General features: G+C 47.3%; 1 protein-coding gene across 2 annotated transcripts in view; it reads left to right on the plus strand.

Annotated features, from left to right (window-relative positions):
• BRDT (bromodomain testis associated) overlaps positions 1-23146 on the plus strand; it is a 212624-nt gene that overhangs the window by 100720 nt on the left and 88758 nt on the right. Inside the window, exons 8-11 of one of the 2 annotated variants that reach the window (XM_075322321.1) lie at positions 1692-1871; positions 7859-8052; positions 8975-9252; positions 9340-9447. In XM_075322321.1, coding sequence (XP_075178436.1) covers positions 1692-1871; positions 7859-8052; positions 8975-9252; positions 9340-9447 — 760 coding nt within the window. Of the gene's footprint in view, positions 1-1691; positions 1872-7858; positions 8053-8974; positions 9256-9339; positions 9448-23146 lie in introns of both variants that reach the window. The other variant, XM_075322320.1, reaches the window with a different exon arrangement.

Consider the following 23146-nt stretch of genomic DNA (forward strand, 5'->3'; position numbering starts at 1 on the left):
ACTTCCCTGCAAACCGCAGGCAGCGATGTACATTACCGCAGGTAAACTGCGAAATACCGGAGGGGATAACGCAGGAAAACACAATGAACCGCACAGAATTTGCTGCCTGCGTTATTCCCTGCGGGATTTCACGATTACATTGCAGTCAATGGAGTGAAATCCCACAGCGACGTGCAGAAAAGTGATATGCAATTGTTTTTGCTGCGGGAATCCCGCAGCAAAACATGCAGCTGTCAAATTCCGCATAGTGCACACAGCATTTTTTTTTCCATAGGTTTTGCTGGTGATTCACTGCAGAGATGTTCTGAACATTTTCTGCAGCGAAACATGCAGCAAAACCGCAGGAAATCCGCGGGAAAAACCGGTAAGTGCACACAGGGCCTAAAGGAGGAAATGGAAGGAGTGGATCCAGAGTGGGGCCTAGCGTCCCAAGATGGGCTGAAAGACCAGCTGCGCTGATATGCCAACAGTAATATCGCTGCCAACTGACTGGATATGTCTTAGCTGATTGGCTGGGAATTCAGCCAGTTAATTAACAGAGCACTCCAAAAGGCCACATGTGCTTGCGGTCTGCCCCGGCCTGCAGAGAGACACTCAAAGAAAAACAAGTAGCCTTGCGGCACAGTCGCCCAATGAGACAAACCAAAAATAACAGTGTAAAATAAGCCAGTTTATTCATGGACCGTGTTCTAAATCAATATTTAACCGAATCAGTTGAACTTAAATATCTTAGAGGCATAAGAAACATTAAAGATCTAACTGGTTTCGCAGAAAATTTGTTTTTTTATCAATGTTTGTTTGCAGCGCAGTTATCTAGCTCTTCCCGCTATTTTGCTTTCTTTTGCAGCCCCTTAGCCCTTACTATGACTGTTTTACCGCAATGTTTGATTACCCATTGACTTATATGACTTAAATGGGGTTCGGATCAAGTCCGCGCACCGAACTGAACTTTTAACTAAAGTCCCGACAAACCCGAACATCCATGGGTTCACTCATCCCTGCATAGGGGCTGTAGAATTGTCCAAAATTTGTATTAGTACCCTATTGCAAAATTAAATACATTACAATATTAAAAATATGGTTTCTGTATCCATTAAGGAAGAGACTCAGGCCTATATAGTAAGATGTCCCAAATTTATCAATGTACCCCACCATGATGAATTTGGCAGTTTCTACCTAATGCAGCTTTGTGATCATAATAAATCTGCTCTATTGGCTCGTTGATTTCTAGTCCTCTCCCCCTTACACCATATTTTCATAAGTTTTGGGGTTTTTTTGTGCGGAGGGTAGGAGCCAGTTACTGAGTGCTTCAGGTATTTAGAAGCTCTTAATTCTTGTCCTTTTAGAGCTTGGTTCTATCACATTATTGAGCCCAAAGATATCGTCTCAAATATGATCACAAATGTGGCTTTTACTGCCACCCCTTGCATTCTTTGGAAGACTTTAATGGGAAGCACCAATTCTTGTACCAATCTTTAGAAATCATTTTTAAATTGTGGTCCCTATGAGCCTTTCGGAGCCACCTTTTTTTTAAAAGCTTGTGTACTAATGACATAATCTTTCCATTATATACCCCACACCTTTTTGTAATCTATGTAAGTTGCTTTAAAAAATGAAAAATCAAAATGTATTTTATTGGAAGCATCTCCAGTTGAATCCTAATGCTTATGCTCGTGTTTTTCATATTTCAGGATCTTTTTGAGATGCTATTTGCTAAAATCCCGGATGATCCTGTTGCTGCTGCTTCATTCTCCCAACAAGTGGTAAATAGATACACGTCCAGCGAAAGCAGCAGTTCAAGCTCCTCAGAGAGCTCATCTTCTGATTCAGAAGATGATAGAGATCGACAGCTTGCCATGTTACAAGAACAGGTGAGTCTGTACTCACAGAAAAAAAGATGCGCACCAACTAAACCTTTTTTTACCTTATTAACCGGATCAGAAAACCACCAAGAAAAATTAAAAATTACCCCTTTTTAGTGCCACAAATACTCCCTTCCCCCCCCACCACCACCACCACCACCACCATAGTGTAGTGCCAAAAAATCAGTGTTAAATGACAGTAATGCTACCAACTGGGTCTTGTAGAGAAGGTTAGTAGCAGCAGCGTTAGATCACTTATAGGTACTTATGACAACCCACCAGCACCATATTATAATACTGATATGGTGGGGATTTAAGCTGATAATAGGCCATCAACGTCTTATAATTGGAGAACCCCATGAAACGTCTTTTCATGTGCCCTGTTAGGATCCCAATCTTTTGGATAGAGCCAGGAGAAACTAAAAAAAGAAAGCATCTCCCACTCTGATGAACTTTCAACGGCAAGATATTACATGGTTGCTCATTTACTTGAAAGGGTACTGTGCAGTCTTACATTTCTAATGCAGCACCTAAATACTTACCCTATAAACAGATAATCAGTGGTGTAACTAGAGTTCGATGGGCCCCGTTGCAAAATGTGGACCTGGCTCTTTTTCTCGGCACCCAGCTTTCCCATGCTTCAGTATCTTGATATAATATATGATATAATGCATCTCATAGTCCTTCATATATTATAATGCGCCCCTCATGTTATCCATATATTATAATGCATCCCCAACAGCCTTTGATATCATATAATGCATCTCCTAGTCCTCCACATATTCTAATACACTTCCCATAATCCTCCACATATAATTCACTCCCATAGTCCGCCATATATAATACACACCTCAGTCTTACATATATTATAATGCAACCCTTAGTCCTGCATATAGTTTAATGCACTCCACATAGTCCTCCATGTATTATAATGCACCCCATATTCCTCCATATAGTATTAATTAGCCCCCACATAGTTATGTAGCCCCTATATAATAGCAAACAGCCCCATATCGTTAAATGCACCCCCATAGTCCTCTGGCCACTATGATTAAATACATATACTCACTTCTCCTCTTCTACTGCTGCAACGGTCTCCTCAGCGTGTTCACTCTTCTGCCCCTCTTCACATCTCAGCACAGCAGGCGCGCAGTAGTGATGTCATCGCACTCCGCTGTGTTGACACATCAGAGCGCACACAATGACACAGCGGGAGAATTATGAGAGAGGGAGCGCACCGCTCACTCATCATTGCTTCCAATTGAAAGTGCGATCTTCGGCAGGGGGCTGGCATCTGGCCCCATAGCGGTCGCGTGGCCTGCTGCCATTGGCGGTGCGCCGCTGGCTGAGATCCTCGGGCACCCTGAACACCCAGGCCCGGTCGCGATTACAACCGCAATCGTTCTGCCCCTGCCTATAAACCTCTTATCGATCGGTGGTTATTCGATATGAAATGGTCTCCGAGCTGAGATGTTGTTGTCAAGTTCCCTATCTTGTCAGAAAGGTAGCTGCATATTCGTGCCCAATTTCGACTATAGTGAGTGGGACATATGTCAATGGGCAGGAAAGGGCGCACTTCTTTCTCTATGATGATGAGTGATTCTTTACAGTCCCCTTTCGACCAGGGACAGTGGACACCTGATTTTTGTGAAAACCATGAGTTACTTTGTTAACCCCTTTACGACCGCCGATACGCCTTTTAACGGCGGCATATTAGGGTACTTTTTCCGATCCGCCGCTTTTTAACGGCGGTCGGAAAAAAGGGTCTAGGGCCCCCCCAGAGTCGGAAAATTTCCGGGGTCTCAGCTGCCGGGGGTAGCTGAGACCCTGGAGATCATGATTCTGGCCGGTTTTTCCGGTCCCCGCTCACCTGATGACCGGTATACACCGTTTACCGATGATCAGGTTACAGAAAATGACCGCGCCGGTAAAAAATGATTTATCTCCCATCTGGCATGATCAAACATGCCAGATGGGAGATAAATCTTTTTCCCGGTTCCCTCCGGTCCCCTCGGTATCCCCAAAGTGCCCCCCCCGACCCCCAACCCCCTCCCGAAAATCCAAGATGGCCGCGCGCACCGGCGATCACAGCAGCGCGCCGGCCGCATTTCCCCCTTTCCTATGGTTTCTGTCGCATGTGCCATCACACATGCGACAGAAACCTGCTCCCCAGGCCCTGCCGGGTCCCCCCCTATCCACCCCGGTGTTCCCCGGTGTCATACATACCTGTCGGAGCGCTGATCCCCCGCGGCCCCCTCCTCCGGCTCCTTCTCAGCAGACGCCGGTCACATGTGCAGAGCGCGGCTGTCAGCTTCCTGTGTTCAGGACGCTGGCTGCTGCTGCTGCTGCACTGAGTCTGCAGCTGTGACCCGGGGAGGGTGGGTGCAGATTCTTTGCACCCACTCTCCTGAAATGGAGGGTCTGCCCTCCTAGAAAATGGGGGATACGTTCCCTGAACGTGTCCCCTATATTCTAGAAGGTCCAGAGTCGACGTGGGACGTCCAAATGGATTACAGCGGATTTTTTTTTTTTTTCAATAAATTGGTCAATCAGGGAATGTTTTTGGGGAGTGTTTTTTCAAATAAATTTTTTTTTGTTGTCAATTTTTTTTTTATTACTGTCAATTAGTTATGTCGGGTATCTGATAGACGCCGTGACATAACTAATTGCTGGGCTTGATGCCAGGTGACATTACACATCTGGTATCAACCCCATTTATTACCCCGTTAGCCAACGCACCAGGGCGCGGGATGAGCTGGGGCGAAGCGCCAGAATTGGCGCATCTAATGGATGCGCCACTTCTGGGGCGGCTGCGGCCTGCTATTTTTAGGCTGGGAAGAGTCCAATAACCATGGCTCTTCCCATCCTGAGAATACCAGACCCCAGCTGTCAGCTTCACCTTGGCTGGTGATCTAATTTGGGGGGACCCCACGTTTGTTTTTTTTTTTTTTTAATTATTTATAAATAATTAAAAAAAAACAGCTTGGGGAGCCCTCCAAATTGATCACCAGCCAAGGTGAAGCTGTCAGCTGTGGTTTGCAGGCTACAGCTGTCTGATTTACCCTAGCTGGCTATCAAAAATAGGGGGGACCCCACGTCATTTATTTTCATTATTTTTTTTTCTTTTTGGGCTAAATACAAGGCTAGGCACCCTTTAGTGCCACATGAAAGGCACTAAAGGGCGCCAGCTTAGAATATGCAGGGGGGTGGGACGTTATATATGTTTGACATCTATCCATTCATCCATTGTAGCATTTTAGGCTGTGTGCCCACAATCAGGGTTTGCAGCGTTATGGGCGCAGAGTGTTTTCCCTGCGTCCATAACGCTGCGTTGTGCAGTAGAAGCACAGTGGAAGGATTTTTAGAAATCCCATGCCCACTGTGCTTCTTTTCTCCGCAGCATAAACCGACCTGTGGCGCAGCTTCCCGAGCCTCAGCATGTCAATTTATGCTGCGGAGATGAGTGTGCTCTGCAGGTAACATAGAGCTCCACAGCAGCCTGAACCCAAATCGTGGGCATGGGCAGCTGCGTTCTCCCGTGGACAACACTCACATCTCTGCAGGAAGGCTGACACTGTGTACTAGACGCCGTGTCGCTGGATCATGGCCACATAGCCTAAAAGAGAGACATTTGTTGCTACAGCAACATTTTTGTGAAGTACCTGTGGATTCAAAATGCTTACTATACTTCTGAATAAAATCCTTGAGGGGTCCAGTTTCCAAAATGGAGTCACTTGTGGGGGGTTTCTAATGTATAGGTACCCAAGAGGCCCTGCTAATGTGACATGGTGCACGCAATTTATTTCAACTTTTCCAAAATTCAAATGGTGCTCCTTCCATTCCAAGCCCTCCCATATATCCAAACAGAGGTTTTTGGCCACATATGGGGTATCCCTGCGCTCACAAGAAATTGGATAACAACCTGTGGGGTCCACGTTTTGTTGTTGCCTCTTGAAAAAGTGAGAAATGTGATGCTAAAGAAACATTTTTGTGAAAAAAATGAAAATTTTCAATATGGCAACCTAAGCTTATCAAATTCTGTGAAGTATTCGTGGATTCAAAATGCTCAATATACACCTAGATAAAAGCCTTGAGGTTTCTTGATTCCAGAATGGGGTCACTTGTGGGGGGCCTCCACTGTTTAGGCACTTTAGGGGCTTTCCAAATGCGACATAGCGTCCACTAATTATTCCAGCCAAATGTTCAATCAAATTGCACTCCTTCCCTTCCAAGACCTGCCGTGTCCCCAAACAGTTGATTTCCACCACATATAAGATATCACCAAACTCAGGAGAAATTGCACAATACATTTCATGGTGATTTTTTTCCTGTTACCCTTGTGAAAAAAAAAGCTACCTGGTTGAAGTAACAATTTTGTGGTAAAATTTTATTTTTTTATTTTCATGGCTCAACGTTATAAACTTCTGTGAAGCACCTGGGGGTTCAGGGTACTCACCAAACATCTAGATACATTCCTCGAGAGGCCTAGTTTCCAATATGGGGTCACTTGTGGTGGTTTTTTTCTGTTTACGTACCTTAGGGGTCCTCCAAATGCGACATGGTGCCCGCAATCTTTTTCAGCCAAATTTCCTTTCCAAAATTCAAATATTGCTCCTTTCGTTCCAAGCCCTCCCATTTGTCCAAACAAAGGTTTCAGACCACATGTGAGGTATCACCGCGCTCATAAAAAAGTGGGTAACAAACATTTGGGTCAAATTTTTGGAATTACCTCTTGAAAAAGTGAGAGAATTGATGCTAAAGCAACATTTTTGAGAAAAAAATTACAATTTTCAATATGACAAAGTAACGTTATCAAAATCTGTGAAGTACCTGTGGGTCCAAAATGCTCAGTATACCCCTAGATAGAAGCCTTAAGGGGTCTAGTTTCCAAAATGGGGTCACTTGAGGGGGGTTCCTGCTGTTTAGGTACCTTAGGGGATCTGTAAAAGCAACATGGTGCCCGCAATCTGTTTCAGCCAACTTTGCTTTCCAAAATTCAAATATTGCTCCTTTCATTCCGAGCTCTCCCATGTACCCAAACAAAGGTTTCTGACCACATGTGGGGTATCGGCGCGCTCATAAGAAAGTGGGTAACAAAGTGTGAGGTCCAATTTTTGGTGTTACCTCTTGAAAAAGTAAGAAAATTAGTGCTAAAGTAACATTTTTAGGTAAAATGTTAATTTTTATTTTTTTTCATTCCATATTACTTTAGTTCCTGTGAAGCACCTGAAGGGTTAATAAACTTCTTGAATGTGGTTTTGAGTACCTTGAGGGGTGCAGGTTTTAGAATGGTGTCACTTTTGGGTATTTTCTGTCACCCAGGCCTCTCAAAGTCACTTCAAATGGGATGTGGTCCCTAAAAAAATGGTTTTGTAAATTTTGTTGAAAAAATGGGAAATTGCTGATGAACTTTGAACCCTTCTAACTTCCTAACCCCAAAAAATTTTGTTTCAAAAATTGCGCTGATCTAAAGTAGACAAGTGGGAAATGTTATTTATTAACTATTTTGTGTGACATAACTCTCCGGTTTATGGGCATAAAAATTAAAAGTTTTAAACTTGCAAAATTTTTAATTTTTTTGTCAAATTTCAGATTTTTTCACAAATAAAATAAAAAAATATCATCCTAAATTTACCTCTAACATGAAGCCCAATATGTCACGAAAAAACAATCTCAGAATCACCGGGATCCATTGAAGCGTTCCAGAGTTATAACCTTATAAAGTGACACTGGTCAAAATTGCAAAAAATGGCCTGGGCATTAAGTACAAATCTGGCTTCGTCCTTAAGGGGTTAAATGTCCAATGAGTGGTGCTCATATGGCTTATCCTTTTTAATATACTGTAGATGTGGTTGATTTTCACAGGCACGCTTTTCCTTATCTAGATTTTTCAGGAACATTGTCTGATATTGTGCATCTTTCCATGAAATGTTCTGTGTGTTCAATGCCTAGCTTGCGATATTGGTTTGTCACCATGTTCCCTTCCTTATTGAAAGCTGAGGGCTGTGCATGAACAACTTAAAGTCTTAACTGAAGGTCCGAGTGCCAAACCCAAGAAAAAGATATCCAAGAAGGAAAAGAAAAAGAAGCTGAGGGAGAAGAAAAAGAAACTGAAAAAGAAAGCTAGCCTAAATCAAAAGAAAAAGAAGAAAATGAAGCAAAAAGCACTGAAGAAGAAATCTATAGCCAAGTAAGCCTAAATGTTTAGTCCTCTCCAGCAAATGCAAATATTAGGCTATGTGCCCACGTTGGTTTATGTGCTTCTTTTCTGTACATAAAAAAACATGTTTTGGTAGAAAAAACGCAGCAGAAAACACGCTTTTTTTAATTTATTACTTTTGTGCTTTTTTTTTTCCTGCTTTTGCCGCTATGCTAGTCATGGCGATCGCGGGGTTCAGGTGCTGTACCCTCGCGATAGCTGCCAGGTCTCCGGATGATATTGCAGCCGGAATCCGACTCTCACTGCCCGAAGCGATGCCCGCATTGCTCCTGGCATTTTAACCCATTAAATTTAACCCCTAAACGTGATCACAGCATTGAGGAGGCAGGAAGAGGAATCTCTTACCCCTCTCCCTGGCGATCCAGTTCCTGTAATGCGATCAGTGTGACCTGATCGTTGCCATGGGATCCCTGGGTCGTCACCATGACAATCCCGGGTTACTGAGCTACAGACCGCCTCACACACCATGCTGTATGCATGGTTTGTTATGCAAACTGCTGCAATATAATCCAGTGTAGTGATAAAGCATTGCAGGGGATTATAGAAACGCAGAAAAAAATGCAGAAACAATTGATATGCTGCTGCTTTTGTCAGCAAGGAAAAAGGAACGTGTGCACAAGGCAGGATTCTCATAGACTTTGCTGAGATGCTTTTTCTTTGCTTTTATTGATTAAAATAAGCAAGGAAAAAAACGTATGAAAAAAGGCAAAAAAAAAAAACCAAACGCCACGTGTGCATGTAGCCTAAATGTCAATGTACATAAAGGAAGTAGAAATTGTTTTTTCTAGCTGGATGCCAGGCTCCAAGTAGAACCCACTAATCATTTCTTGGAACTGATTTTGGAAGCTCTTTGCATTCACTATTTTTAAACACTTTTTTTTTTTTTTTTCAGTGATTTCAAGAAAAAGAAAAAAAAGCTGTCCGTATCTGATGATGATCAGGCCAGGCCTATGACATATGATGAAAAGAGGCAGTTGAGTTTGGATATTAACAAGCTGCCAGGTGAAAAGTTGAGCCGAATTGTCCATATCATTCAGTCCAGAGAGCCATCATTGAAAGACTCCAATCCTCATGAAATAGAAATAGATTTTGAGACACTGAAACCATCAACTTTGCGGCACCTAGAACGATATGTCATGACTAGTCTGCGAAAAAGGCCCAAAAAGACAGGTGGTATGTGTGTGTGTTTGGCTGACCTTACTGTAAGACAAAGTCAGAGGTCCGGAAGTTATAATAACCTATACTTTTCTTTTGTAGGAGAAAAATCCAAATCCAAAGATCAGCTAAATAAAGAGAAGAAACTAGAGCTGGAGAAAAGACTTCAGGATGTTAGCGGGCAACTAAACTCTGCTAAAAAAACGAAAGGTATATTCAGCTTTACATGAAACGTTAACAAGTAACCTCTTTTATTGACCTGAAATCGTAAAATCTTGTTAAATCACAAAAACGTTTTTTTGTGGTTCATGACTAAAATAAGCCTTTTGCTCCTTTTTCAGGAATCTGCCTAATAAGCACTTTAAGAATGCTAAAAAGTATGAACATGTTCATAGTCCTGTCAAAACAACTTGTTTTACAAATTTTCGCTCTCTTTGAGCTTCTTTCAACTACTTCAAGTACTGCAGCGCCTAAATGAATGCGTGGTACATTTTTCAGGTGGCCTACGCTCAATAGTTTTATATAAAATGTGCCCCCTAAAAAAGTGCTTTGATCACCCTCCTCTGGTCCATTCCTGAGCTTCCGCCATTGATCCTGGTATCTGTTATTGTCTGCAGCACTGACCTCACGTTAACAGCGCTGCAGACAATGAATGACCTGAGGTGCTTGTGTCGTCAACTCTGATAGTGTTATTGAGCTCTGATATAGGCTGCAGTGCTATCAAAGTGACAGCCGAGAACTGTAGACCATAACAGGTGCTGGACCCAGTGAGCGCCACTAAAGACCAGGTTTTCTTTTTTTTTTTTTTTTTTTTAAAAAAAACAAAACAAAAAAAACACAAACCAAACTACAGCCGGGAGAAAGGGGTATTGATATTGGACAACCTTTAATTTTTAGGCCTATAGAATTTAAAGTTAGAAATGTAATCATGGGATGGTTAATAAATGACAAAAAAAATCCATTAACGGGTATGTCATTAGAGAATTACTTTTCTTTATCGTTCCTATGGGAGACCCAGACATTGGGTGTATAGCTTCTGCCTCTGGAGGACACACAAAGTACTACACTAAAAAGTGTAGCTCCTCCCTCTGAGCATATACACCCACTGGATAACCAGATCTAGCCAGTTAATTGCTTTGTGTTCAGGAGGCATACATCCACACATGCATTCTCATCTGATTTTTCATTTTTGGAAAGTTTTTGAAGAAAAGCGGGTCCAAGCCTGGACTCCCGGCATGTCCCTTCTCACTCCACTGTGTCGGCGGTGCTGTTAAGGTTGATTTACAAGGCTGGAGCCTTACATGCCGCGCTCCTTCACCATCCCTCGGGCTCTGGCTTGAAATGGGAGCCAGCACGGTTCTCCTTGCTTTGCAGGAGACCGGTCTCCATCCGCAGCCCTTCAGGATCCTGCTGGACGGAGCACTCATCCCCAGGGACTTGGAACCCTGCGTCTCAGCAAGCTAAGTACCTGAGACGTTTATATTCGGGGGGTCCCGGTACTTTATTATGGTGGGAGAGTGTGCTGTGTAACTTTTGTGACATTTCCGGCCGGTTCTCTGGCTGTCGCCTGAGAACCGCGCCGATGGTGCCTGCGCGCCGGCCACATCGCTTAAATTTAGGCCCGGCTTCGCCGGAGGCCTACTTTCGATTTCACTGCCCTCGCATGTCAATCATGCAGAGGGACAGTGCGGCTCCGCCCAGCGGCCGTTCGGCACAGGGGAGGGACACTCCTCTCTGAGTACATGTCCCCTCCCCTGTAAATCTCCTTGGCCCTCCAGATCCCGCTCTCAGAGCAGGTCCCGCCCCCTCTCCTCGCTCCGGCGCCATTTTTTCTCAGCGTTTTTCTCTGGATCAGCGCTGGCTGCAGCATCCCTGCTAAGCTGCTTGGGGGTCCGGGCTGTGGGATCTGGAGGGCACACAAATGGTCTGGTAAGCCACAACCTCCGGTTGTGGACCTTCTTATATACTCTCTGGGGGTCATTCTGGCTCAGAGCCCCCACTTCAGAAGCATGTCTCACACGAGGAGCAAGGCTGCAAGGCTGTACTCAATATGCACTGCATGTAAGCTCGTGCTGCCTGAACCGAGCACATATCCACATTGTGATGCCTGCTCTAACCTGACAATGCCTCAGCCTGGAATCGCACCCTCAGTGGTCCCTCCGGCTGCTCCGGCTCCGGTGGCTGAACCCCCGGCTTGGGTAGAATCCTTCTCTAGGTCAATCTCCCAGTCTTTTGCCGACTCCATGGGACAGCTGTCCCGGACTTTGCTGAACATTCATGAGCCCCCTTCTCAGGGCGCCTCTGCTGCTAGGGCTCTCTCAGCAGAGCTCACAGAAGATTCTTCATCTGGTCCCAGACCCCCGTCCTCCTAAAAGGAGACGCAGGGTCCCCTCTCCTTCCTCGTCCCGCGGCTCTGATTCACGAGCTGACTTGCAGGACGAGGAGGATGCCTTTACTGGGGGCTCGGACGCTACCTCCATGTGCCCCATTGATCTGTCCGAAAGTGACGCAGATGTTAGTGATTTGATTGCGTCCATTAATTCTGTACTGGACCTCAATCCGCCAGTATCAGAGGAGCAACCCTCTCTGGCAGAAAAGCACCAGTTTACCTTGCCTAAGAGGACAAGGAGTGTGTTCTTTAACCACTCCAGTTTTCAGGCCACTGTGACCAAGCCTAGGGCCTGTCCTGACAAACTCTTCCCAAAGCGTGGTTCTGATGACAGTTTTCCCTTTCCACCTGAGGTGGTCAAGGAGTGGGCTCATTCACCAAAGGTAGACCCTCCGGTGTCTAGACTCTCAGCCCGGACCGTTGTATCAGTGGCTCATGGCACCTCTTTTAAGGATTCCACTGACCGCCAGGTTGACCTTCTGGCCAAATCTGTATATGAGGCGGCTGGGGCCTTGTTCTCCCCATCTTTTGCAGCAGTGTGGGCTCTCAAGGCCATCTCTGCTTCCCTAGAGGAGATGCATTCCCTCACCAGGGAATCTATGCCCGAAATGGTTGCCTTAACTTCCCAAGCTTCAGCTTTTTCATCCTATGCCATGTCTGCCATGCTGGAGGCTTCTCACCGCACTGCGGTGGCTTCGGCTAATTCCCTCGCTATCCGCAGGATCTTGTGGCTTCGAGAGTGGAAGGCAGATGCTTCTTCAAAGAAGTACCTTGCTGGGCTCCCTTTTGCTGGATCCAGGCTATTCGGTGAACAACTGGATGAAATTATTAAGGAAGCTACTGGCGGGAAGAGTACTTCCATGCCACAAACTAAAACCAGGAAACCTGCCCAGGGTAGGAACCAGTCGAGGTTTCGTTCCTTTCGTTCCTCCAACTGGTCATCCTCTAAGCCCTCCACCTCGTCCACTAACTCAGCCAAGGACCAAAAACCCAACTGGCGCACAAAGGCGCGTCCACAAAAGACCGCAGGAGCTGCTGCCACTAAGGCAGCCTCCTCTTGACTATCTGGCCCCACCAGCAATGTCCTTAGTCGGTGGCAGGCTCTCCCACTTTGGCGACGTGTGGTTTCAACACGTCTCCGATCAGTGGGTGCGGGATATCATCTCCCACGGCTACAGGATAGAATTCTCTTCCAGCCCGCCAAACAGATTTTTTCTGTCAACTCCCCCCTGCTCCAAGGCCGCCGCCTTCTCTCAGGCCGTGGCATCCTTGTAGGCCAACGGAGTAATTGTACCGGTTCCCGCCCGGGAACGGTTCAGAGGTTTCTACTCAAATCTCTTCCTAGTCCCCAAAAAGGACGGTTCCTTCCGGCCCATCCTGGATCTCAAGCTTCTCAACAAGCATGTTCAGGTGCGGCATTTTCGCATGGAGTCTCTGCGATCAGTCATTGCCTCAATGACCCAAGGAGATTTCCTGGCATCCATCAACATCAGAGATGCCTATCTGCATGTGCCAATTGCAGTTTCACACCAGCGTTGGCTACGTTTTCAAATCTGAGAGGAACATTTCCAATTCGTGGCTCTCCCCTTCGGTTTAGCCACGGCCCCTCGAGTATTCACCAAGGTCATGGCAGCAGTGGTTGCGGTTCTGCACCTCCAGGGGTTGGCAGTGATTCCTTACCTGGACAACCTTCTAGTCAAGGCTTCATCCAGCGCAGACTGTCAGCGGAGTGTCTCGCTCACTCTCGCCACTCTAACCCAATTCGGGTGGCTTGTCAATCTGCCCAAATCCACTCTGACTCCGACCCAGAGGCTCACGTACCTAGGGATGCAGTTCGAGACTCTGCCGGCACTTGTGAAGCTGCCCTTAGTCAAACAGCAGTCCCTCCATCTGGCGGTGCGCTCTCTGCTGAGGCCCCGCCGTCATTCCATCAGGCACCTGATGCAGGTGCTGGGTCAGATGGTGGCGTCAATGGAGGCTGTTCCCTTTGCCCAGTTCCATCTGCGTCCTCTGCAGCTGGACATTCTCCGCTGTTGGGACAAGCGGACTTCCTCCTTGCACAGGCTAGTGGCTCTGTCGCCACAGACCAGGGGCTCCCTTCAGTGGTGGCTTCGGTCCCTCTCTCTGTCTCAGGCACGCTCCTTCCTGGCCCCGTCCTGGGTGATCCTCACCACGGATGCCAGTCTATCCGGCTGGGGAGCGGTATGTCTCCACCACCGAGCACAGGGCACTTGGACTCCGTCCGAGTCAGCCCTCTCGATCAATGTGCTGGAAACCAGAGCTGTGCTTCTGGCTCTCCTAGCCTTTCACCACCTTTTGGCGGGCAAGCACATTCGAGTCCAGTCAGACAACGCGACAGCGGTTGCCTACATCAATCACCAAGGCGGGACACGCAGCTGCCTGGCAATGTTGGAGGTTCAACGCATCCTTCAATGGGTGGAGGACTCCCAGTCCACCATATCCGCAGTCCACATCCCAGGCGTGGAAAACTAGGAAGCAGATTATCTCAGCCGTCAAACCGTGGACAGTGGCGAGTGGTCCCTGCATCCGGCAGTGTTTCAGTCAATCTGCCGCAAGTGGGGCACTCCGGAAGTGGATCTAATGGCATCCCGGCACAACAAAAAGGTTCCGGTTTACGTGGCTCGCTCCCACTATACTCAGGCCCTTGCAGCGGACGCTCTGGTTCAAGATTGGTCCCAGTTTCGTCTGTCCTACGTGTTTCCCCCTCTAGCTCTCTTGCCCAGAGTTCTGCGCAAGATCAGAATGGAGGGCCGTCGGGTCATCCTCATTGCACCGGACTGGCCCAGGCGAGCTTGGTACCCAGACCTGCTCAATCTGTCCGTAGAAGTGCCGTGGCATCTTCCGGACCGTCCAGACCTTCTCTCACAAGGTCCGTTTTTCCGCCACAATTCTGCGGCTCTCAGATTGACGGCGTGGCTCTTGAGTCCTGGATCTTGACGGCTTCTGGTATTCCTCCTGAAGTCATCTCCACTATGACTCTGGCTCGGAAGTATTCCTTGGCCAAGATCTATCACAGGACCTGGAGAATTTTCCTGTCCTGGTGTCGCTCTTCCGGCCATGCTCCTTGGCCTTTTTCCTTGCCGACCCTTCTGTCCTTTCTACAGTCCGGTCTGCAGCTAGGACTATCCCTCAATTCCCTCAAGGGACAAGTCTCGGCTCTGTCAGTGCTGTTCCAGCGGCGTATCGCCCGGCTGGCTCAGGTGCTCACCTTCATGCAGGGCGCGTCTCACATCATTCCGCCTTACCAGCGGCCCTTGGATCCCTGGGACCTCAATCTGGTCCTCACGGCCTTGTAGAAACCCCCCTTTGAGCCTCTTACGGAGGTTTCTTTGTCTCGTCTTTCACAGAAAGTGGTCTTTCTAGTGGCCATAACTTCCCTCAGGAGAGTCTCTGATTTGGATGCGCTCTCTTCGGAGTCACCTTTTTTGGTTTTTCATCAAGACAAGGTGGTTCTCCGTCCGACTCCGGATTTTCTCCCTAAGGTGGTTTCTCCTTTCCACCTTAACCAGGACATTTCCCTGCCTTCCTTTTTGTCCGGCTCCTGTTCATCGCTTTGAAAAAGCGTTGCATACTCTGGATCTGGTGCGGGCGCTCCGGATCTATGTGTCTCGCATCGCTGTTCTTAGGCGGTGCACCTCTCTTTTTGTGCTAACCACAGGTCGGCGTAAGGGCCTCTCTGCTTCTTAGCCGACCTTAGCTCGTTGGATTATGTCGGCCATATCCGATGCCTACCAGTGTACTCTGGTGTCTCCCCCGCCGGGGATCAAGGCACACTTGACCAGAGCTGTCGGTGCCTCTTGGGCTTTCAGGCACCAGGCTACGGCTCAGCAGGTCTGTCAGGCTGCCACTTGGACTAGCCTGCATACTACCAAGTGCATGCTCATGCTTCGGCAGATGCGAGCTTGGGCAAACGCATCCTTCAGGCGGCTGTCGCCCATTTGTGAAGTTAGGCTCCGCCTACTTCTCAGTTTTCTGTTTATTCCCACCCATGGACTGCATTGAGACGTCCCAATGTCTGGGTCTCCCATAGGAACGATAAAGAAAAAAAGAATTTTGTTTACCGTAAATTCTTTTTCTTATAGTTCCGTATTGGGAGACCCAGCTCCCTCCCTGTTGCCTGTTGGCAGTTTCTTGTTCCGCGTGTTATCACCGGCTGTTGTCGTGGACAGTCTCCGGTTGTTCCGGTTCTTGCTCTGTCTTTACTTGTGGGTGGCTATTCTCCTTCAGCTTTTGCACTAAACTGGCTAGATCTGGTTATCCAGGGGGTGTATATGCTCAGAGGGAGGAGCTACACTTTTTAGTGTAGTACTTTGTGTCCTCCGGAGGCAGAAGCTAAACACCCATGGTCTGGGTCTCCCAATACGGAACTATAAGAAAAAGAATTTACGGTAAGTAAACAAAATTATCTTTATTGTTTAGATAAGCATCACATTTTCATATTAAAATATATCTAAAAGAGTTACTAGTGTTTTTTTTTTATTTTTTTAGAATTTTTTTTCATGGAAATCTCAAACCTAATATTTAAAGAGGTTTTCCACTACTAATATGATCTTTTCATTTATCCTAACTTTTCCTAAATAAAACTCTCCTAATATATTTCTGCTATCTACTCTGCTCCTATAATCTTATCTCAAAGAAGCTCTTAAATATCTTTTTATTATTGTTGTTGTAGCTTTGAGCCTTCTGGCTGCAAACTGGAATCGGACCAACTGAGTGGGGCACGTCACTGGTCGGGGCAGGTGTGCCTCTCTGTGAGTGGCAGCAGTGGGACACGCATGCCCAGATCACACTTCACTCTCCTCTCAGCCCCCACCAGTAACGTACCCTGCTCAGTTGGTCCAATTCCAGTCTGCAAATGGAAGAATCAAAGCTACAACAACAATAAAGGTATTTATGAGCCTCTTGGAGATGAGCTTTCAGGAGCAGAGTAGATGGCAGAAGTATATTCAGAAAGTGTTAGTTAAGGCCCCGTCACACTAAGCAACATCGCTAGCAACATCGCTGCTAACGAACAACTTTTGTGACGTAACAGCGATGTTGCTAGTGATGTTGCTTAGTGTGACATCCAGCAACAACCTGGCCCCTGCTGTGAGGTCGCTGGCTGTTGCTGAATGTCCTGGGCCATTTTTTAGTTGTTGCTGTCCCGCTGTGAAGCACAGATCGCTGTGTGTGACAGCGAGACAGCAACAACTAAATGTGCAGGCAGCAGGAGCCGGCTTCTGCGGACGCTGGTAACCAATGTAAACATCGGGTAACCAAGAAGCCCTGTCCTTGGTTACCCGATATTTACCTTCGTTACCAGCCTCCTCCGCTCTCACTGTCAGTGCCGGCTCCTGCTTCTTGCACGTGTAGCAGAGTACACATCGGTAATTAACCCGATGTGTACTGTAGCTAGGAGAGCAGGGAGCCAGCGCTAAGCGGTGTGCGCTGCTCCCTGCTCTCTGCACGTGTAGCTCCGTGCGGTGGTAACCAAGGTAAATATCGGGTTGGTTACCCGATATTTACCTTAGTTACCAAGCGCAGCATATTCCACGCGGCGCTCCTGGCTGGGGGCTGGGACACTGGTTGCTGGTGAGCTCACCAGCAACTCGTGTAGCCACGCTCCAGCGATCCCTGCCAGGTCAGGTTGCTGGTGGGATCGCTGGAGCGTCGCAGTGACATCTCACCAGCAACCTCCTAGCAACTTACCAGCGATCCCTATCAGGTTGGATCGTTGTTGGGATCGCTGGTAAGTTGTTTAGTGTGACTGGGCCTTTAGGAAGAGTTAGGATAAAAGAAAGAGGATCACATTAATAGTGGAAAACTTCTTTAAGGGAATGCTGCTTGTTTGCAGAGGTCCCTTCTCAGTAGTTATCTTATTATTCTGGGGAGGATTACAATGAAAGTAGTACCTATATGTATACAATTGTTGATGGTCTCAGCACACCTCCTCTCCCTTTCTGTACAATACACAGTGCGCACATCTGGAAAACTGTCACTGAACAAGACCACCAAATTAATGGCCCAATCACAGTAGTGCTAACTCTAGAATCCAGAAAAACCAATGAAGTAACCAGAGTAGATAGCAAAGGATAAAATCAAATTATTTTATTGAAAGCATTATTTTTAAGACATTTTTTTAAAAAACATTATGTGAAAAAATAGAACAGTAAGGGGATGTCTGCCAAAAAACAACCCTTCCAATCACTGCTTCACTTCACGTATGTGTGTAACACAGAGGAACCACTGATATTCACTTAAAATAATGATTTATAAATGTGCATGAAAAAAAGGGGGGAATTAAATAACATGCTACACGCAAGAAAATCTCCCATAAAGTATTGCACAATCCCAGGGAAAATTATTGCACAGCCCCAGGAAAAAGGAACAAACAGCGGTTTAGAACGCCTCAGAATGACCATAAATAAATAAATTAATATTGCACTCTCCCATCAATACAGCAAAAATTCACAAACCAGTACGTATTATAAAATTCATTTCAAATGTGACCTCCTTATGGACAGAAATTATGTTGGAAGTAAGTATTAGAGTTCACTTGCCCACATAAACAAGGATAAGAGGGGGGGCGGAGCTAGACATGGCTGAGTGAAGACGTGATTTCTGGAGCTCCTCCATATAATCCCCCATAAAGCCGGCTTTTATATGCAAAATGGGCAAATCCACCACTAAAAAGGCTAAGCCCAGCACCCCAAGTCGGCCCCCTGCACCCCAGAACAACATTGGGGCATATTTCACCCGCTCCAAGGAGTATGAGACAACTGCACAGCCGGGGCACAAATCGCGGCCTGCAGGACCTGATCCGGCCCCTGCCCCTGTCCTGATGCCTGAGAATGCGACAATGCTGGAGGCCCGGGATAGGTATGAAGCAGCAGAGACTCCCCGTGATGTGAGTGAGCCGGCCGAGAGACCCACAGCGGCGGTGTGCACATTCAAGAGCTCAGCGACGAGAGGAGCGGTAAATCTGCTGGCGCCATTCCAAGATGGCGCCCGCTCCCCTGGGACGCGGCCTGAAGGATTAGCACTGGAGGACGAGACACCCGTGGCCGCGATCTTGCCTCCCCCGTACCCCAAGGCGTCGCCGATGAGACCGGTTAGCCCCCACAACTTACCTGCAGTCAGCGCCAGTGGATCCAGGAGAGTTGCAGCACGCGAGAGTGATCTGTACAAGTGCCCGGGCCCAGGTGATGACTCACCGCTGCAGCCCCGGGCAATGAAGAATCAGACGCCGAGCAGAGCGGCCGAAGCTCAGGCGCTGCCAGCCTCTTATGTGAGGGCGGCTGACGATGGTGGGGACGACGCAGCAGACACCCCTGTAGGACTGCTAGACCAAACGTTGCAGGTACAGGGGGGGAGAGAGGACCTGCTAAAAGGGGCCTACATCAGAGACGGTGGTAGCAGCATAAACCACACTCCCCTACCAAGGACCACACGGACCTCAGAGGGACCTGCGGACAGAGGAGGACCGCATGAGTCTATGGAGGTAGCCGCTGAGTTCTGGGAGATACCTCAGAAGGAGTTGCCCCCCACCTCTCCAGACAGTTGGTGCACGGGATCCTCCTGGGCTGAGAACCAGACGGGTGCAGACGGGGTTCTGGATGGGGGCACATTGATACCCGTACACAAAGGGCCCATGACGTTAGGGGCTCCCCCACACCATCTTGTAGCCGGACCACCGCTATGGGAGGACATGAACAACCCCCAAAGTGCGCAGAAAATGATCTTTGGCCCAGTTATACAGGACTCTTTTTATGCATACCCCAATATACCTCATGCTGCCGCCTCAGCGAGCGAAGATCGCCCGGCATCCTTGGCAGATCTGCGGGCACTGTTACAAGCAATTCCTACTAAGAACGACATTGCAGCACTGGCCAAGCAGGTGGTGGCGGAATGTAAACAGGAATTTATCCAATTGCGGTCTGATCTCTCCTCACTTACCCATAGGGTTGATACCCTTACCGAACAACAATCAAATTCTCAAGTCTCTATTCAATCCATCCAAGAGACAGTACAGAACCAGTCCAAACAATTATTTGCCCTTCAACAACACGTAGATGATCAAGAAAACAGAAATAGAAGAAACAATCTACGTATTAGAGGCCTTCCTGAATCGATTGCGCCCCCAGACATCCCAGCCGTCCTCCGTTCCATCTTCAATAATCTGTTAAGGAAGCCACCAGGGACCCCTCTAGAGCTTGACAGAGCCCATAGGGCTCTACGTCCCCCGGATCCAGAGGACCCTCGCCCAAGGGATGTTGTGTGCAGGGTGCACTTCTTTGCTGCAAAGGAGGCCATTTTACAAGCTGCCAGGAAGAAACCGAACTTATCATACAACGGCTCTGCCATTCGCATCATGCCAGATCTTTCAAGGCACACCCTAGCCCAACGTGCTACCCTTAAGCCTCTTCTGGATGTCCTAAAAGAAAAGGGACTACCGTTCCGGTGGGGATTTCCATTCTCCCTATCGGTTCAGAAAGACTCTCGATGGTGGGTCCTACGCTCCCCAGAGGATATCCCGACGTTCACCAAGAACTTGGGCCTACCTGCAATTTCTATCACGGCCTGGCCACTTACGCTGCTCCAGCCCTGGGTCCCAAGGGAAAGGAACACCTATTCCAGGCCAGACCCACCTTCTGGATACAACAGGGGACTACCTCCGCGAGGTGAACGGGGCCGCGGGGCGGGTCGCCCTCGTTACCCGACATAGAGAGGCTCAGAGGCCGCGTGCGCCCCTTTGACCTATCTTACCTACAAATATTCAAAGCTAAATGACTTTCACTTGTGTTTTAAAGTTTATTCAATGCCCGTATCATATCAGCATCTAATTCTTTTGCCGGCATTTATGGTTATCTCTAAGGTTCTTCATATATCCAGAGCTCTGCTTGGTCATGCCTGACATCCTTTTTCCCCAAATAGGTCGGGATCCTCTGTCCTGCCTAGTTAGGGCGGATATGTTCCCTAGGAACGTTTGTTCGGATTTAGTTTTCTGTGCAAGGTCTTTTTACCTGATGTTCTTTCTGTTTTCTTTCCCGCTATACTCTACTCATCTTAAACCTCTTTCTCTCCTTTACTTGGGCGGCCGGGCTGATCGTGTTCGATCCCCTTTCTCATATATTTCTAATGTCTCACTCTCTTATAGATGGCGGACCTAACTATTGCTTCTTTCAATGCCAGGGGCCTCAATGTTCCGGAGAAGAGATCACAGATATTATACCACCTTCACAAACGGAAGGTGAGCATGGTGTGTTTTCAGGAGACCCATTTCAAACAAGGGCATGTCCCCACTCTTAAAAATAAGTATTATCAGACATGGGTATCCTCAGATAACCCGGATTCCCGCTCAAAGGGTGTGGCGATAGCTATTCATAAATCCCTTCCGCATCAAATCCTAAAGTGCACGACAGATAGTTTTGGAAGATACATTATACTCTCACTGAGGGTGGGGGACCAAATACTTACAATTATTAACGCATACGCCCCAAATCAAAAGCAGGACAGCTTTGTTACACGTCTGGTGGACGCTGCGATCCCCCTGATACAAGGTACAGTAATTTTATGCGGTGATCTCAATGTCACCCTTGACCCCACTTTGGATAACTCCAGGGGGAAATCTAACATTGCCTACACCACCATTAAACGGATCAAAAAAGCTCTATTGCGCATTCAACTATTTGACACATGGAGATTGGAACATCCGTCCGACAGAGACTATAGTTACTATTCCCATACCCAAGACTCATATAGCCGCATAGATTACATATTATTACAGCATAACGCTCTCCCCTGGATCCAACACACTGAGATGGATAGCATATTGTGGTCTGACCATGCGCCGGTCTATTGCTCGATTGAGATCCCCTCTCTCCCAGCCCCCAGGGGGTCGTGGCGGTTGAATGAGTCGCTGCTGCTGGATGAGCTCTGTGTTACTGATGTTCAGACCTCCATCACAAGGTTCATAGAAGACCATTCCGTAGATGACACAGCTCCCACTTATAAGTGGGAAGCATTGAAATGTGTCATACGAGGTATTTTTATCAAACATGGGTCCCGAATTAAAAAAGAACGGGCCCAAGATATAGTAAAAGCTCTTCAAAAGGTTTCTGAACTGGAGCTCATTCACAAGCAAGCCTTATCGGCCGCAAACTTACAGGCTCTCTTACAGGCCAGGATAGAGGTTAAAAAACTATTGGACTCCTCATATAAGCGCCTAATGCAGGTAGGAAAGGGGAGATTCTATGAGTTTGGGGACAAGCCAGGTAGGTTGTTGGCTAATGCATTGAGAGAAAGGAGAGCCCACACCCTCATACCCTGTATTAAGAACTCACGCGACGAATTACTCTATGCCACCCCTGACATTTCTAATACTTTTCATGATTTTTATTCCAAGCTATATAATTTACCTGTCGAGCCCCCTGCGTCGAGTGACGGATGCCCCGCAATATCCTCACCTTTTCGACGTCTCAATAGCTCCATAATTGAGGACCTGGAAAGTCCATTTTTATTGAATGATTTACTAGCAGTGATCCGCGACACACCGGGTAACAAGAGTCCCGGACCCGACGGATTCCCTGCCAAATTTTACAAGGCCTTTGCGGAGCGGTTGGCACCTTTAATGCTTCTTTCCTTCAACTCAATCTCGGACTCTGCTCCTTTTCCGCCTCATTCAACCACCGCCTATATTTCCCTGATCCGTAAAGAGGGAAAGGATCCCACGGCATGTGGTAGTTTCAGACCGATATCACTCCTTAATGTCGATTTAAAATTCTACGCCAAGCTACTAGCAAATAGATTGGGCCCTCTGCTCCCTGACCTAATTCATCTAGACCAGGTCGGATTTGTCCCGGGTAGGGAGGCAAGGGACAATACTATAAAGACCCTAGATCTAATCCAACACGCGCACACTAAAAAACTCTCTCTTATGTTACTGTCCCTGGATGCCGAGAAGGCCTTCGACAGAGTCTCATGGCAGTCACTTTCACAGACGCTGGAGCATATAGGCCTGGGACCTGTTTTCTCATCCAAGATTATGGCCTTATATCATTCCCCGACTGCATATCTTAAGATTAATGGCACTCTGTCGAGACCCTTCCCCATCCGGAACGGGACCCGACAAGGTTGTCCCTTGTCACCATTACTTTATGTTCTAGTAATGGAACATCTGTTATCGGCCATCAGGAATAACCCGGATATACAGGGTGTTCGGATCGCCAACCGGGAGCATAAATGTGCCGCGTTTGCCGATGATCTCCTTATTTATCTATGTAACCCTCTTACATCCCTCCCGTCTCTACTACTGGAGCTAAACCGCTTCAGCAAATGGTCCAACTTCAAAATCAATTTTGATAAATCAGAGGCCCTAAATATCTCTCTACCCCTGACAACGGTAAATGCTCTTAAACCAAATTTTCCCTTTCGATGGCCGCCCCACGGCAGTATTGGATACCTGGGTATAAAGATCCCTGCTGACCCAGCCAGGCTTTTTCAACTAAATTATCAAACTTT

This window comes from Anomaloglossus baeobatrachus, chromosome 8 (genome assembly GCF_048569485.1).
Source record: "Anomaloglossus baeobatrachus isolate aAnoBae1 chromosome 8, aAnoBae1.hap1, whole genome shotgun sequence".
In the NCBI taxonomy this organism is placed as follows: Eukaryota; Metazoa; Chordata; class Amphibia; order Anura; family Aromobatidae; genus Anomaloglossus; species Anomaloglossus baeobatrachus.